Source organism: Callithrix jacchus, chromosome 13 (assembly GCF_049354715.1).
Source record: "Callithrix jacchus isolate 240 chromosome 13, calJac240_pri, whole genome shotgun sequence".
NCBI lineage: Eukaryota > Metazoa > Chordata > Mammalia > Primates > Cebidae > Callithrix > Callithrix jacchus.
Window position 1 is genome coordinate 79,904,478 of NC_133514.1, and position 17,058 is coordinate 79,921,535.

Consider the following 17,058-nt stretch of genomic DNA (forward strand, 5'->3'; position numbering starts at 1 on the left):
ATGAAGTGTTAGCACCGTTCAGTGCTTTAAATGATGCATGGACATTTTCTGGTTGGTTTTCGTGTGATCACTAACCACTTGGCAGGGCTCTCATCATGCCACGTGTGCCAGGGACCGAAGGGTTAAATGCATTTTCCAAGCTGTCCCTGAGCCCGGCTAATCAGTAATCATGTCACAAGTGGCAGGTTTAGCAGGTCTCTCCCTGCTGCTGGAAAAGTGGACAAGGAATTTTCCTTTGGGAACTTAAATATGAGAACTGGATTCTGGAATAACCACATAAAGAGTCCTCAAATCAAAGAGGAAGTGAGGCAGTGGCCAAGGGCCAGGCCAGAGCCTCTGTCCCCAGCCAGTAGGCAGCCTCTGATGTGTGCCCATTTCCTCTGCTGGTCTTAATGGCTCCCATAGGCCAAGGTGCATGCCGTGTTGGATGGCTGGGGCTCCTTTCCATACCCTGGATGCAGGAGCGAGAACCAGAGACCAAGGCAGGGGCTAATTGGCCCTGGAAAATGAGGAGAGAGCCATGTAGGTGCTACAAGCCACAGATGTGTCCCCAACCCTGTTGCTGTGGCTGAGACACTGATGAAAAAGGAAGCCAGCAACCTACAGAGCTATACTTTGCAAACATTCATCTGACTTTCAGTTCTTCATCCAGATGTTTGGCACTGTGTACATATGGCATTCCAGCACACTTCTTTTAAAATATATATGTCCTGACTTTTTGTTCAGTTAGAGAAAACCAGCATGAATTCCTGTGTCTTGTTCTGTTCTGGGCCCTGACACTAATTCTTTTGGGGCCCTTGACAAGTCACATATTCTTGGAGGGCCTCAATTTCCTTTTTCATAAAAGCAAGGTGGGACTAGGTCTAGAAGAATTCTTCCCAACTCTTAACATGCTGGGCTTCTGTGATGGAATCCCACTCATTCTACCGTCATTAGTGATACTTAAGAAAAATGTAACTGCTTCCTGCCACTAAGTAAAAAATCAAGCTCAATGTGCTTGGTTAACAAGGACATCTCATTTCAATCCTCATATCAGGGCTTTGGTGTTAGAAACACATTTGGCTTTAGCTCTTCCCAGAGCCAATGCCAGTTGCTCCTGGCAGCCAACCTTTGAGGGGATCTGAGTGAGTGGGAGAGCCCGCTACAATGAATGAGTGGGTGGTGGTCCTTCTGGGCCGGGAGCTCTTTTGTCTCATATTAGATCTTCCTGTAGGCACAGATGTTTTGTCATTAGTTAACAACCTCAGTGACTTCCATAATGAATGTGCTGCAAGCAAAACAAATAAGACAGAGGAGAGGAGATCTGCCTTAACCATGGGTTTTAGAAGCTTGAGTCGGCTTTTTGGGGAGTCTCCCTCACCTGCTAACTGCCCCTTGGTTTTGCAGTCCGGCAAGTTCTCCAGCAGTTCTCCAGCAACCCCGAGCCAGCCGCAGGGTCTGAGCTATGCAGAGGATGCGGCTGAGCACGAGAACATGAAAGCTGTGCTGAAAACCTCGTCCCCCTCCGTGGAGGATGCCACCCCCGCGCTGGGCATCCGTACACGCAGCCGAGCAAGCCGAGGTAACTCCTGGCCGCGCGGGGCTCGTCTTGTCTTCTCAGGTTGGTCACTCCAGTGGGGTCCGGTCCCTATCACAGGCTGTAGCCAGCTGCTGTGACTGGCCCTCAGCACCCCAGAAATTCTACTGCCAACCTAACCACACACCTTCCTTCACTAGCATCTTTGTGACCCACCTTCAATAGCTTTGTCTCTCCAATGAGAGTACTTCAGTTTACATAGAGGGAATCCTTACCCGGGAGGCCTCCTGCGGGAGAGCTGGGGTGGGCAGCCTGCAGCCTGCAAGCCAAACCCAGTCTTCCCCCTGCTTTTAGAAATAAAGTTTTGTTGGAACACAGTCATACTTACCCATTTGTGTAGTGTCTGTGGCTGCTTTGGCAGAATTGAGCCACTGTGACAGACACCGTAGGACCCACAGAGCCTAAAACACCTACTACACAGGACAAGGTTGCCAGCCTCTGCATAAAGCATGACCCCTTTATCCCTTCTTTGCATCCTTAGGGAGAGACAAAACTGAAACTTCAAAATGGCAGACAAGTTCGAGTTTCCAGATTTGCTTTTATCATTTCAAAGATTAAGGCATTTTACATCTGTGAATGTTTCCTCGTGTTTCCCTGTCTGGCCTGATAACCCGTTTACCCTCCAAGGTCTCCTCTCTGCCTACAGGTTGAAGGCCACATCATTCATACAGTTCTTGGAAGGCCACATCATTCATACAGTTCTTGGAAGCCCGCTGTAGTCAGGTGCTGTCCTCTCTCCCAAGCGTGGCTTTCCCTCATCCTGCAGGGTCACCACCACATTTCTCAACCACCCTGCGTGTCCCAGAGTCCCCGCTGTTCTCATGCTGCTCCCTCAGTTCAGGATGCCCACTCCTCTGCCTGCTCCATTCCCATTCACCTCCAGAAACCTCATCCTCCAGGCACTGTCCCGATCACCAGGCTGCTCTTTCTCTTCCATGCACTCCAGAGACCCCAGTTAGACCTACTAAACATGGTATGCTTTAAGGAGAATCAACTGCTGGAGACAGCCTTTCTTCTCCCAGTGTTTGTTCAGCACAAGCTATGCCTGCAGCTGGAAGAAACCATCTAATCTTGTCCAAGCTAGGATGCTTTGGAGTGTGAAAGGGGGTGCTAGTAGGAATTATGCTGTGGAGCAAGTAAAATGGCATGCCAGGTAAGCTGGTAAACTGGTTGCCATACACATCTCAGAAATGCAGTAATGAGTGGCTCTGGCACCCACCAGGCATTTTCATAGGCTCTAGTGAACCTGCAGGCAGAAGGGCAGCTAGACTCTGGAGGGCTGTGGTCTGGAAAAACCTGAGAAGGCCCTTCAGTGACTTCTAATAGCCTTTGCTCACTAGTGCTTTTTGGAATTTTCCTGTTGTCAGCATTCTTAAATATACAGAAATAATGGGAGTAATAACTTCAACATGATGTAGAAAATAAATGCATCTCAGTTTTCTTGAGAAGAAGATGAGTTACTGCCACACAACGCATATGACTGCTTGTAGTTTCCTGTGAACCAAAGAGCCGCAAAGTGCTGGACAAGGAGGACTCAAAGGGACCTGCAGGCTGTGCTCCAGAACTCTAGGGTTTCTGTGGGATTCCCAAGCACATTGGCACTTCAGTCTTTGTTACTAAATTACCGACTGGTTTTCTCACTTCATGTGACTACTGGCTCTAGTTCTCTTTTTTTCAATCTTAATGTTGGACCTTGGTGTTTACCTTTTAAAATAGGACTTCAGCTGGGCACAGTGGATGGAGAGAAAAGATGTTGCTGGATTTGTACAACATGTGGTCATCTTTTCTGGCATATGAAAGGGAATAGAATTAGAATGGGACCATAGGTGTTAAAATCTATAGTCAAGGACTTTAAATGACGATTATAATGTTAAAATAAAGACTAAAGGGGAAAAAAGACAAATGGGTAAAAAGTTAGATAATTTCAATAGCAAATTGGGCTCTATAAATAAGAATCAAATGGATATTCCACAACTATAAAATAAAATATCTGAAATAAGAAACGCATCGGATGGGTTTAACAGAAATTGGTCACAGCAAAAGAGGATTAGGGAATTCAAAACAGGTTAATAGAAAATTTACAAATAGAAGCATAGTGAGAAAAAAATGGAAAGAATAGAACAAAATGTAAGATCTGAGGGACACAGTTGAATGGTCCAACGTGTAATTGGAGTACTGAAAAAAGATGGATCAGAAGCAATATTTGAAGAGATTGAAGATATTTGAAGAGATGGCTGAGAATTTCCCAAAACTGATGATAGATATCAACCAACATATTTAAGAAACGTAGCAAATCCAAGAAGAGTAAGTACAAAGAGAACCATACCATAGACCAAGTGCTAATAAAAACAAAGATGAAGATGAACTCTTTAAAACAGAGAAGAAAGATAGAATACCTCCAATGGAACAGTGGTAATGATGACTCAATTTTCAAAAGGAACTAGAAGCCAGAAAAAAGGAATGATGTCTTTAAACTGCCAAAAGAAAAAACTTCAATCACGGAAGTCTATCTTCAGGGAAATTATCTTTCAGAAATGAAAGCAAACTTTTTTTAACATTAAAACAGTAGATTATCCATTTTGATGTAAGTGTTTTCCTTGTAGACTGTTTCTTTAGATTAGATTTCTGTAAGGGGAAAAACAAATTTCAGTGTTTTCATTCAAGCCTCAGTTTTCATGTTTCAGAAAAATGAAAGTAAAGTGATATTGTGCTATTACAGTCTCGAATGCTTGATCCTCTCCACCCTATCTCAGATGTCTTGCTAACACTTACTAACACATGGTCCCTTGGGTATGTAAAATGTGTGTGCAGTATTACTCCGATGGCTACAATGTGGGTACAAGGGTTCCAGGAAGAGGAATATATGCATGACTAGGAAGAATGGAAATAATGCAATCAGGCAGTGAACCAAGAGGAGTGGGCATAAAGTAGAACCAGGAATTAAGTCACGAGAAAATGAAGTCATCATAAAACTGAGTTTGACAATCTTGGACCTATGGCAAGATGTTTCCTTTAAGCATCTCCTGACACATTACGTTGACAAAAGATCCCTAGGGCTGTGTGAGATGGAAAAGTACAGGTAAGCTCAGAGGGAAGATTAGAAGATGCCTTCATTTCTGGCCCAGTGCTCTAAAAATGTAGTATGAGCAAAGACAATTTATTGAGCTTTGTATGTTTTTAGAAGGTAGTTTGGCCTTTTAAGATAGAGAATTATAATCAATAGATAAAAGGGAAAACAGGAAATTGCTGGGTAAAACACAACTGCACTATTGATTACTCTGCTCGTTGTTCAGAGAGTCTGCAGAGGCCCAGTCTAAGAGCTGTGGCATTATGAGGCCTTTTACTTCCAATTAGAATACGTTGACTGAGAATGCAGAAACATTCAGCAGCAATTTCAACAGTTTATTTTTGAAAAGAGTCTATTTTCTAAATGCTGAAAAAAACTGGCCTAATAAGAGCAAGTAGATTCCCTTGGGTATAAGCACAAAAAGTACAATTTACTGATTTTGCATGTGCCCATGCTGTGGGTATGCTATCTTTTTAAAAATAATAAAAGCTAAGCAAACAAATTTTTAAAAAACTGTATCAACAATAACAGAAATCAGAGTCTCACTTTGTTGCCCAGGCTGAAGTGCAGTGGTACGATCTCAGCTCACTGCAACCTCTGCCTCCCAGGCTCAAGAGATTCTCCTGCCTCAGCCTCCCAAAGAGCTGAGACTACAGGTGCACACCAACATGCACGGCTAATTTTTGTATTTTTGGTAGAGACGAGGTTTCACTGTGTTGGCCAGGCTGTTCTCAACTCCTGACCTCAAGTGATCTGCCTGCCTGGGCCTCCCAAAGTGCTGAGATTACAGGTGTGAGCCACCACGTCTGGCCAACAAAAATCTTACCATTTGAAAACATCATTGTTCCACAGCCACAGGTTTTACACACATGCAGGTAGGTGATAGGGCACCTGGAGTCCTGGCTCTCCTTTTACAAAGTGTGAAATGTTTATGTATTTAATTCATCCATGAATTTTACTATCAGAAATTATGACTACCTTAGAGCACAGGACTATTAGCAATATTTCAACTACACACACACATATGAAAATCACAGTCCACTCAACTGTGATCCACTGTTCCCAATCATTTCCATTGATATCTATTTTTTCTTGGTTCATTCATTACCAGCCAGGTGGTTTTAAGCACCACAACTTTTAGAAAACAATCAGTGTGGGAGAACTCAAATATTTTAACTGTTTATTAACATATTTTTCCTCAAGTTGGGAAGAGTTGGCCGTTCCCTAGCCTCTGTTGTACTTTAGTCAGGCTGGGGGTACTTGTGTGCATAGGCCGTGATGCTGAGAATTCTTCCGTACAGGTTTTTGAAGTTGTTGTGCGTGTACTATAAAATGAAGTGCAGGTGGTAGAAGTGAACGGTCTTGAGCATGTTCATCTTTCCTCTTGCAGCAACATATATTCACCATCATACAGAAGAGATTTCACAAGGAAGCTAATCAATGACAAAGACGTAGTTCTGGATGTATTACACTGGCATTCATTTCTGACTGCTTAACATTGTGGTTGACCTTTGAACAACTTGGATCTGATGGAGTGCATCGACTTACATGCAGATTTTTTTTCAACAATATGGATCAAAAATAGAGTATTTGCAGGATGTGAAGCCCATGTGTATAGAGGGCTGTATACTGTTTCTACAGGGTCAACTGTGGAACTTGAGTATGCAGAGCTTTGGGTATACTTGGGGGTCTTGAACCAATCCCTCTGTATACTAAGGGATGACTGTACTTGGGACCCATGTTTTGATGATGCTTTCTTCTGACTTGTTTTAACATGTAGTTATTTATAAACTATGGAAAATGTGGTTGAGGGAGCAGATGAATGTACCAGATAAAAATTTAGGTTAACGACCATTTCCTGTTTAAAGATGGCAATCCTGTTACAATTTTTAAAAGCTAGATAATTCAAAGATAAACTGTGTATTGTAAAATCTATTGCTTTCTACTTAGCAAGAAGTTAGGGTCAGTTGACATTCACTTGGTATATACAAATACTGATAGAGAGTGGATTCAGTAAGACCCTCACTGGGTCTCTGCATTACTGGATGTGCATCGCTGAATATTGATGGCTGTGCAGCAGGGTGTGGCTTGGGTCATCTGCCCTCAGGTGATCAGAGGACCTGGCAGGTAAAGACAACACACCTGGGGTGGAGAGTTAAATAATAATGAGAGACAAGAACATAGCTGTGTTACAGGGTGTTATGAAGTAAGTGCCCCACGTATGGGTTTCTCAGAGCCTGTAGGGTAGAGTCACAAGTTACAGCAGTGCTCCCTGCAGCGGGGACAGGTTAGTGTTCTGAATCTGTAACTAGCTCTGGGACTCTAACTCTGGCCTTCCCTGTGGTCTGTTGCTGAAAGAACTCAGCTGCTTGGAGGAATAGTGCTGCGTATCTTCTTTTGTATTTTCCTTCTCTCTGAGTACGTTGTACACTCTGGCTGTTTAATTTTTTAGGATCCACTAGTTCCTGGACTATGGGAACTGATGACTCACCCAATGTCACAGATGATGCAGCTGATGAAATTATGGACCGCATCGTCAAGTCAGCCACCCAAGTGCCCAGTCAGCGAGTGGTGCCAAGGGAGAGGAAACGATCCCGGGCCAACCGGAAATCTTGTAAGTGCATAAAGGAGGGGTGAATCTTCACCCCTGCAGGGATCTGTCCTCCCATTCTGTGTGAACTGGGAAAGGTGGAGACTTGGCTCCAGTGAATTGTCAGTGGCTTTCAGAGTGCCTACCTACATTCATCCACAGAAGGTTTTAGGGTTGGCTATCAACATTGGCCATTGTGGAGGAGGGCAGCTGCAGCCACATCTGTTCAGTGTATCTGCCATTGGTGGCCAGGCCTCTCTCAATTCATACTTTGTTCCCAGGAAGGTATGAAAGGCCCTTAAGTGTCTGTGGTACACAGGGCTGAGTACTAGTGGAACCCATCATCAAGTCCTGCCCAAGATGCTCTGCTGGAGGCCATGTTTCTGCCCCGCACCCAGCACCAGGGGGCGCTTGCGGGACTGGAGACTGGCCCCACCCTGGGTTTATTGCTGCCCATGAGCATGATGAAGGCAAAAACCAGGGGTAGCAAGTGATTTGATGGTCATTGGGATGCTTGATATATTTGATGTGGCCTAGGTTGACCATTTTTTCCTTTTCCCACTAGATAGAGGATTTAACTAAATCAAAGTGACTGATTTTCCTTTTTGGTCTGAGCCTACTGCCTGCTCCTGCCCACCCAACTTGTGGATGTGGAGTTGCCTCTGTCTGACCCTCTCAGGAACAGTGTTCTGTAGGGAAACAGGATCCTGTGGATCCTTTGACATCTCCCTGCATGAGCTGTGACCTTAAGTGTTTTAGAAAACCAATCAGCTGGTCACTGGGTCACTCTAGAGGCTGCTTTAGTCTCCACTGGCTTTGCCTCTGAGAATGAGGGTTGGTGATGAGGAAAGGAAGCCAGGTGCTTCCTCCTGTTTTCTCCCAAAACTGAAAGGAGCGGAGTCCAGGTAGGCAGGGAGTTGAGTAAGAACTCAAATTCAAAGAGTCCAAACTTGATCCACCCTTGAGATTCACACAGGAGGCGACCAGGGTGTGTGGCCTGTGTATGTTGGACCTAATGGTTCTGTTTGGCCCATTTACACGTGTATTTCCAGGGTACAGAACACTAATCACATTCCTGTGGTTCCCCTGTTCCTTTCCTATGATCTGCTTCAGTTTCTGATGAGAATTTTCCCCCAGAAAGGAAAATAACACTGAATGTAGGGGTGGGGGTACAGATGGGGATGGGGTGGGGAGTGGGGAATGGGATTCCCATTCAGTAAGACGGGTGGACCAAGAGTCTGTTTCTGACATGGTCCTAGATGAAATTAATGCCTCTGGCCCTTGGGACACAGTGTGAGTAACAAGGCTCTTGAGCTGTGGTTCTCAACCCTGAATGTACACTAGAATGTTCTGCGGAGATGTTTCAATTCTGATATCTGGGCTGCACCCATGCCCACTACTGCAGAACCTCTGGAGTGAGGCCTTGAGGTCTGAGTCCCTGCCTCTTAAGTTAGTGGCATTAGGTGTCAGTGCTCTCTTCACTGTATGCCTTTCTCTGCTCCCCACTATATTTATTTCACTTTTTAAATGGAAAACTATCATTCAGGGAGACTGGCTTGTACATCTTCAGAAATATGTTTGTAGATTCCAACATCAATATCTAAGGCCTTTACACTGCTTTCTTCTGATATTTTGCTATATTCTCAGTCAGGAATTCTTTGCTTATCTCCTGGTGCACTTGTGAAAGAACTTGGCTAGAGGCTTGTAACTCAAAGTTGGACCCCAGACAATATGAGTATCTCCTGAAGGCTTGTTGGAATTGCAGATTTATGGGCCCCCTTTCCAGGGCAACTGACTCAAATCTGCATTTAACAAGATCCCCAGGTGATTCATGTGCATAATATGATGAACAGCACCAGGGCTTGAGACCAGACGTGGAAACTCTTCTCCCAAGGGGTGAGGCTAATCCACACTCGTGCTCTGGGCTACATCTCAGCTGCTCTAGGCCAAGGCAGCGCTTCAATTTCTGCCAATCTTCAGGGTGTGCAATGACATTTTCTGGGGTTTTAATTTGCATTTCCCTTCACTCTAGGGAGGTTGAGGCTACTGCCATTTGCATCTCTCCTTTTGTGTATGGTTTGTCCATCTCATTGGCCCATGTTTTTGTGATAGGAAATCTGCTTAAATAGCTTTCGAGATGAAACTTCCAAAAGGATTTCTGAGGTCTTAGGTAGGTTATCTTCAGTAGTTGCCCACCCCCACGCTTTTTTTTTGAGATGTAGTCTCACTCTGTCGCCAGACTGGAGTGCAGTGGTGCGAACTCAGCTCATTGCAATCTCTGCCTCCCAGGTTCAAGCCATTTCCCTGCCTCAGCCTCCTGAGTAAGTAGTTGCCCTTTATTGGCCTCCTTTTAGTTAATTCAGGGAGGCCAATAGTTACTTCAAGGTCACCACATGGCAAGAACCACGCACCAGTTAACTCCTGGTTTTTCTGGTGTGGGTAGCCTCAGTGCAGAGCTCACCATGGGGAGGAGCTGGAAAGAGCCACGAAGAGGTGGGCCAAGGGCGAGGGTTGGAGAGTTAGATGGAACTAGGAGACTTCAACCTTGTGAAGCTGTAGACATCCCGTCAGGGGCATGGCACCCTGACAGAGGGTTTGGAGGGGTTGGAAGCTGTCTCCTCGGACAGGAGACAGCATGGGACATTGGCCTGGGGTCTCTGGAGGCCCAGAGCATGTGCTTCTTCTCCAAGTCTGCATAGCCCCATCCTCTGGTCTACCGAGATCCAAATTCTTAGAGAGACTCATAATGTCACTGGACACAATAACACAGTCATAATTAATTTTCCTCTTCAATCTGGCCCAAGAGATTGTTTTGCCTGTTTTTGTGGTTGACATAAAATAATTTCCTGTGGTATCATTTCCATTTTGATTTTATGCAAAACAACCGTCTACTCTTTTTATTTAGCCAAACACGTTTTTTCTTTGACACAGTTACTATAACAAGTACACAGCATGTATGTGTTTATCTGTAACAGGCTTAATTTATTAATAATGGCACTATCAGCAGAAATTTAAGAAGGGGAAGTTAGACTTTGATTTCTTTTATAAAGGGATGATAAACTCCAGCTTTTCACAGAGGTTAAAGGAACAAGAAAAAGCAATTTGCAAAATCAATGTGAAGTTTAGCGGTTTGGACCTCCTGGTGAAACACTGCTGTATTTGATTTGTTTAATGATGGCAATGAAGCAAGTGGATAATGAATAACCAACATATTTGGGCCATAACTCATTTGGCTAAGACAGTAATAGTTCTGCTCTTGCAGGAAATGAAACAGAATCCATCCCATAACCTTGAAATTTATGGCCCACAAGGCAGGCCGCTCGAGGATCCTCCGAGATAATTAAATATCTGCTTTCATGTTTGATGCTGGTGTCTGGGTCCACACATACCAAATGTCCCACCAAAGCCTGAACTTTGCAGTCAGCTGGGATAGCCAAGGGCATCGTAATCAATTCACAGGTTCCCATGGCTCAGGTCGACCACTCTCCCAGCTGATGCCAATCAGGGACACATTGAGTAAAATGTTTCCAATTGTCCAGGTGATCTCCAGCCTGTGAAACAGCTGATCCAGCTTACCTTGTGTGCTCCCCCACATTCTACCCTACTGAAGGATCTTCAGTAGCAAATGATTTCTAGAGCTGATTAAAGATGGACTGGCCCTTCCTGTAGAGACAGCTGGGGGCACCTACGCATGCGCGCAAGACACAGGACAAGACGCTAAACAGAGCAAGTCCAAGAGAGAACCGAGGTGTCTTCCCTAAACCCAGGGAGAGTCACTGCCCTTTAGAGGGTGTCCCTTGCCTCAGAGCAGGGCCAGGCTAGAGGCCAGGACACTAATGCTAAGTCAGAAAGGGCTCAGGTGGAAGCCTTGGAGTAAGAGACACAGATACAGGAAGAGTTTGAAGCATTTCACTACATTACATGGCTCTCTTGTTGTTTCACTTTTAGACAAATCACCCTCCCAAACAAGGGATACTGGCACATTAAAGAGAAGGCTGATCTTTAAGTCCTCCCCCAGTGCCCGTCTGAGTACCAGGTTCAAAAGGATGGAGGGGCAGTAAAAGGATGAATCCAAGAACCTGTCTTTTCTGCCTCCGAGAGCCTTTTGGAGGGGAGACATGGGGTTCCCATGGTGGTGCCCAGGAAGGTGTCATGCACCTGATTGATGGGATGTTACATATTTCATCATTTCTGCTGCCAAGTTCAAATGGAATCCATTTCTATGCTCAGGAATGCACACATGCACACAACTGGGGTAGGACTGGGTCTCACGTCACTGACCTGGCCTTACTGAGTATCAGTCATCTTTTGTATGATGAAGGCGGTAGTGCCAGCCTCCCAGGGTGGTTGTGGGGTTAAGCAAGGCATCTATGACAGGTTCCCACCACCTTTCTTCCCTTTCAGGCTGTGTATCACTGCTGCCCAAGAAACAAGCTGCTGGTGGGAATTCGTAGCTCCCTGAAGGTGCTTAGGGTCTGTTGTGCACGTCCCTACCCAACCGTCTGTTCCCTTCACCCCCCTTACTGCCCCCTTCACCCCCCTTACTCCCCACCACACAGTCTACTTCACTCTGGCCTGCTACAATTAGTGGCCCAGACCAATCTTCACCAGCCTTTTTTTTTTACCCCCAGAATGCTTGTGCCTGTGCATGTAAAGCCTGCATTGTCAGCATAGCACTTGGCTAGTATTGTTGAGACACCCCAGGCAGAGTGCTGACACTCTCGATTTAATCCGGGAATGGGGAAGGCAGTTTTGTCCTGCCTAGAACTTAAAATATTGTGGAAAACTCTGAGTCTGTAGATTCCTGAGCTGCCTTTCCTGTCTATCCTTAGTTGAGGCACATTCTCCCAGAAAACAATGGGGAGAACTTACTTTTCCTTTCAGGGCAAACTCTCCCTTTGCCCACCCCCAGCATGAGTTGGGGGAGGTGGCGGTTGGTGCTTGCATTTTAACCAGCTGCTTTCTGTTCCGATCCTACCTGGGAGCCAAACACAGTCTTTAGGAGCACTGAATGCTAATGTAGCCACAGGTACAGTAGGAGGGCATGGGCTGGGCTCTGCAAGACCAAGGAAGCCACAGCCAGATCAGTGATGGCAGAAAGTGCCTAATGCCCTGAGTATTTCTGAGTGCCCTCTCAGCCTGAGCGAACTTCATCTTGGGTTAGATGGAACTAGGAGACTTCAGCCTTGTCACCGCAGACTGTCACTGTCCTGAAAACCCCGCCTTTCCCTGCATCTCAGATGACAGTGATTTAAGTCAGGGGCCCCAAACCTGTCCATCTGACCACTCAGGAAAGGTTCAAATGCAGTGCCTGGCCTCTCCCAGAGACTCTTGCTCAGTGTGTTGGGGGTGAGTCCAAGAAGTTGAATTTAAGTCAACAAGAATTGGGAATGTCTGCTTTTTGTTTTTGTCCTGGGTTTTATTGCTTCAACTTTTTATTCTGAAAACATTTTAGACTTGCAGAAAAGTTGCAAAAATATTAGGACCATTTAGCAAAACCAGGAAATTGATATTGGTACAGTACTATTAACTGAACTCTAGGCTGTATTCAGATTTCAACAGTTTTTCCATGAAGGTCCTAGTTTTGCTCCATGATCCTACCCAGGATTCCACATTGCATGTAGCCCTCATGTCTGCTTAGTCTCCTCTGATCTGTGGGGGCACTTTGTGACCCTGATACTTTTGAAAAGTGCCAGTTCATTATTTTGTAGAATGTCCTTCCATTTGGGAGACCTGTGCATATAATGGACAGGATTTTATGCAAAAAAAATGTCCCAGGGAGCACATCTGGCCCTGCCATTTTGACCCCACTCAGAAGAAGGAGGGCATAATGGACGCTGTTGAATGGTGCCTTAGCCAGGGACCTCCCAGCCATAAGACTGAACTAACGCAAATGTACCAACGAAAGTGTTAAGCATCTTTAAATACCTTCATGGGTAAAATGTCTGTGGGGTCTTTTGTAGTCATTTGGCCAAAATACATACCTAAATGCACAAAGATTCATAGACTGATGTCCACACCACCTCTGTGGCCGGTGAAATTTAAGATAATTTAAGATGCCTAGCTAGTGCAGCATGGACTTCTTTTTTCTTTTCTTTACTTTCTTTAATTTTTTTTTTTTTTTTTGAGATGGAGTCTTGCTCTGTCACCCAGGCTGGAGCACAGTGGCACAATCTCAGCTCACCGCAACCTCCACCTCCCAGGCTCAAGCAATTCTCTGCCTCAGCCTCCTGAGTAGCTGGGAATACAGACATATGCCACCATGTCCAGCTAATTTTTATATTTTTAGTAGACATGGGTTTCACTGCGTTGGTCTCAAACTGCTGATGTCATGATCCACCTGCCTCACCCGCCGTCATGCTGGGAATACAAGCATGAGCCACTGCACCTGGCCAGCATGGACTTCTTTAGGCAGTATTTTGTAACTTGGTTAAGAAGTCTCAGCAAGAGGTCTTTCTTGTTAAGAGAGATATTTTATCTTATTTACTGTTAAAATTATCTTTGACAAACACCCTAAGGAGTGTTTAAAGAACATAAAAGGTTATTACAAACTAGTATTTTTACTGCTGCCCCATAGAACAAATTCTGTTACTCAGTCGAATGTAATCTGCCTCCAGCTGAGACCCAGGAGCCAAACATTTCGTCTGGTTCAGCCAGACACTCAGTCTGGAGGCCATGGGACAGAGGGTGGGGGAAGAAGAAGCTAGTGCAAGAACAGCTACAGATAGATGGCTCTGAGGCCCAAAGCTAGGCTTGGAAATAGATGGCTCTAAGGCCCAAGCTAGTGTGCAGTGGCATGATTTGAGAGAACCCCTCACCACATATCCCATGTCTCTCTAAAAATCCATACTTGATGTCTGTGTTTTGATTCTTTGAGTTAAATGCTGAGTATATTTAATGAGTTCTGAAATAAATTACTTGTTGACTGACCAATTGATAGATATGATGTAGACTCCTGTTCCAAGTGCTGATTACTGGAAGCAAAGGAGCCCTTTATTATTCATAATAGATATTAGTCCCCATTGATTCTGCCATGGATATAGGTCTTTCAGATCTTTTGTCCACAGGCTGGGTGGGCTTTTGTTCAGGGGATGATGGGGAGGCTTAGACCATGAGGTGTGGCCTACAGATGCATGAGGTGGGCCCTGGCCTCTGGGGAGAGGATGGGGGGAGTTAGCAAAGGAAATGGGGAGACACTAAGGTGAGCTTACTGTCTCCAAACTTTGATCAACAGCCTTCCCTGATCATCTCAGGAACTCTGATTTGGGATTTAGGTTAAAGGCAGATCCATAACATTTTTCTTCAGATAATGAATACCCCAAACTCTGTGTGACCTTTAAAGAAACACAGAGTAGGACATATACAATTTGTAAATTAAGAAAAATGCAATTAGTGACACTTTCAAATGAAAGGACTTGTCTTGGGTGAGGCAGCTACCTCCTCATTCACTCTTACCCAGCCTATATTTTGATGCTGAAATTGATGAATTCTAAACATGGGAATACCATCATGCCAAGCTAAACACAAGCCAATTCTAAGTCAGTTAAAGATGAGCATCCCTCCAGTTGTCAATTGTAACCCCCCAGTGAGAATGCTCATTGGCCCTTCTTAAGTCTCATGTGTTCCGTAGAAAACAGCCACCAATTCCACCCAGAATAAGTTTGGCAGTTTGCTCCTTAGCCTCCATTCCTTGAGGAGGCTTTTGTTATTTTAATTATTTTTTCTAGGGGCCCTTTAGTGAGTTGAGGCTAAGACCCACAGCACTCATGGAGAGATTCATCCTGACTGCTGACCCTTGCCCTGGCTTCATGAACTTGCTCTTTGGGGCCATGGTTCTTGAGCATGTCCCCAGCTATTGTTGGTCCTCCCTTGGAGTTGTGAGGTTGCTGGGTTTTGCGGATCCCCTTGCTGGGCATTGGTTGCCTCACCTCATTAGTATTAGTGGAGCTTGCATTTTCCTCTGCTCTGCAATCACCTTCCTAGTTCTGATACACTCCTCATACTGGGCAGATACTGAGGTCTCTCCTGCCCTCTGCATTTCTGTGGTTTGCACCCTCTTCTCAGAAGCCTTGTGAGGGTTAGCCTCTCCTCCTTTCTCTCCTCTTTATAAGTGCCCCCACCCTTCCTCTTGGCTCTCCAAGTCAGCACCTGTGGCATCATTAGGACAGCCTGTATAGCCCCATTTTTGCCCTGGCAGACTGCAGGGCAATTCAGCAAGAGCAGTGGGGTGCAGAGTGTGAACCCTCCGGCTTCTCTGGAAGTCCCTGGGGAGAAAGGGGGACTGGAGTCTTGACTGCCCTGTGCCTTGCTGCTCATACCCCCTTTTCTTCTTATCCCTTTCGCTGTGACGTGTGGCCACCGCTGCAGTGCGAAGAACCCTGAAGAGCGGCCTGACACCAGAAGAAGCCAGAGCCCTGGGCTTGGTTGGCACCTCGGAGTTGCAGCTGTGACACTCGTGGGGTACCCCCAGGAGTGTGCTGAGCAGAAGGCGAGCTCTTGCCAGACTAAACCTTTCCAGGTGGGGTTGGGGAAACTTGACATTAACATCCGATGGTTTGAAAAGGGAGAGTCCATTCCCAGTGTCACCGCGCAGCTTGTGTTGCCTGCTACTCATTGACTTGGATCTCCAGGAGTCCCCTGCACATACCTACTCCATCTTGTCAGCTGTGTTTCTCTTGATTCTGTGACACAACTGGTTTATTAGTTCAAATTCAAAAGTGTGACACCTTTTCTGGGCAAGGAACAGCCCCTTTAAGGAGCAAATCACTTCCTTCACAGTTATTATGGTAATATGAGGCAATTTGATTAGCTTCACAGACTGAGTCTCCACAACACCAAAATATGCAGATGTAAACCCCAAACTTGTACACAAACGAAAGCACAGATTGTTTACCAGTTGTGGATTTTAGATGTACCAAATGTTTATACAAATACATAAATGTACACCATGTTTCAAATACTAAATAAATAGAGTTTAATGCCATCATGAGAAACCTTTATTCTCCTGGGAGCAGGACCTGCAGCAGTTCCACAGGCTTGCCTCTTCAGAGTGGCAGAACTCTCCTCAGTGTCATCAGAAGCACCCTGGCTTGGAACAGCCTTCAGATCCTTTGGGGCTGTATGTTGTTAATAGAGTGAGTGGCATCAACACTGTGCTCTTTGGAACTCCTTTTATAATTGGGCCTAGGTCCTTCTTGCAGAATGTGTTAGCTGTTAATCTAACATCAATCACCTTACCCATATAAGGTTTCTTTTGCCCCTTTGTGATGGGGAAGCAAAAATGAGAGTAGCATTTTACAAATATGAACTATTCCACAACTCACTCACTGGCCTCTTATGTAAAAAATTGTTTTCTCAAAAAATGTACTAAATCACCAAAACAAAATGGAAATTTCAAGATTTGTGTACCGGGAACCTCAGAATTGCATGCTTAGTATAGTCATGCATCACTTCACAATGGGGATATGTTCTGAGAAATGTGTCATTAGGCAATTTCATCATTGTGCAAATATTATAAATATACTTACAAACCTAGATGGTATAGCCTATTATGTTCCTAGGCTATATGATATAGCCTGTTGCTCCTAAGCTACAAATCTATACAGCATGTTACTGACTGAATACTGTAGGCAGTTGTAACACTAGTATTTGTGTTTCTAAATATACCTAAACATAGAAAAGGTACAGTAAAAATACAGTATTGAAGGTTTAAAAAAAAACTGCACCTCTATAGGGCACACAGTATGAATGGAGCTTGCAGGACTGTAAGATGCTCTGGGCAGGTGAGTGGTGAGTGAATGTGAAGGTCTGGGACATTACTGTGCA

The 17,058-nt window shown here is 44.9% G+C and overlaps 1 protein-coding gene across 48 annotated transcripts in view; it reads left to right on the top strand.

The window, feature by feature from the left end:
* FHOD3 (formin homology 2 domain containing 3) overlaps positions 1-16,216 on the top strand; it is a 508,721-nt gene extending 492,505 nt beyond the window's left edge. For 22 of the 48 annotated variants that reach the window (XM_054243584.2, XM_054243586.2, XM_054243588.2 and 19 more), the window contains 3 exons: positions 1,387-1,600; positions 7,096-7,257; positions 15,601-16,216. In XM_054243584.2, the coding sequence (XP_054099559.2) occupies positions 1,387-1,600; positions 7,096-7,257; positions 15,601-15,683 (459 nt within the window). In that variant the 3' untranslated portion in view covers positions 15,684-16,216. Of the gene's footprint in view, positions 1-1,386; positions 1,601-7,095; positions 7,258-11,637; positions 11,712-15,600 lie in introns of those variants that run through there. The other 26 variants (XM_035269718.3, XM_035269720.3, XM_078347995.1 and 23 more) reach the window with 3 other exon arrangements.
* Positions 16,217-17,058: the final 842 nt, after the last annotated feature.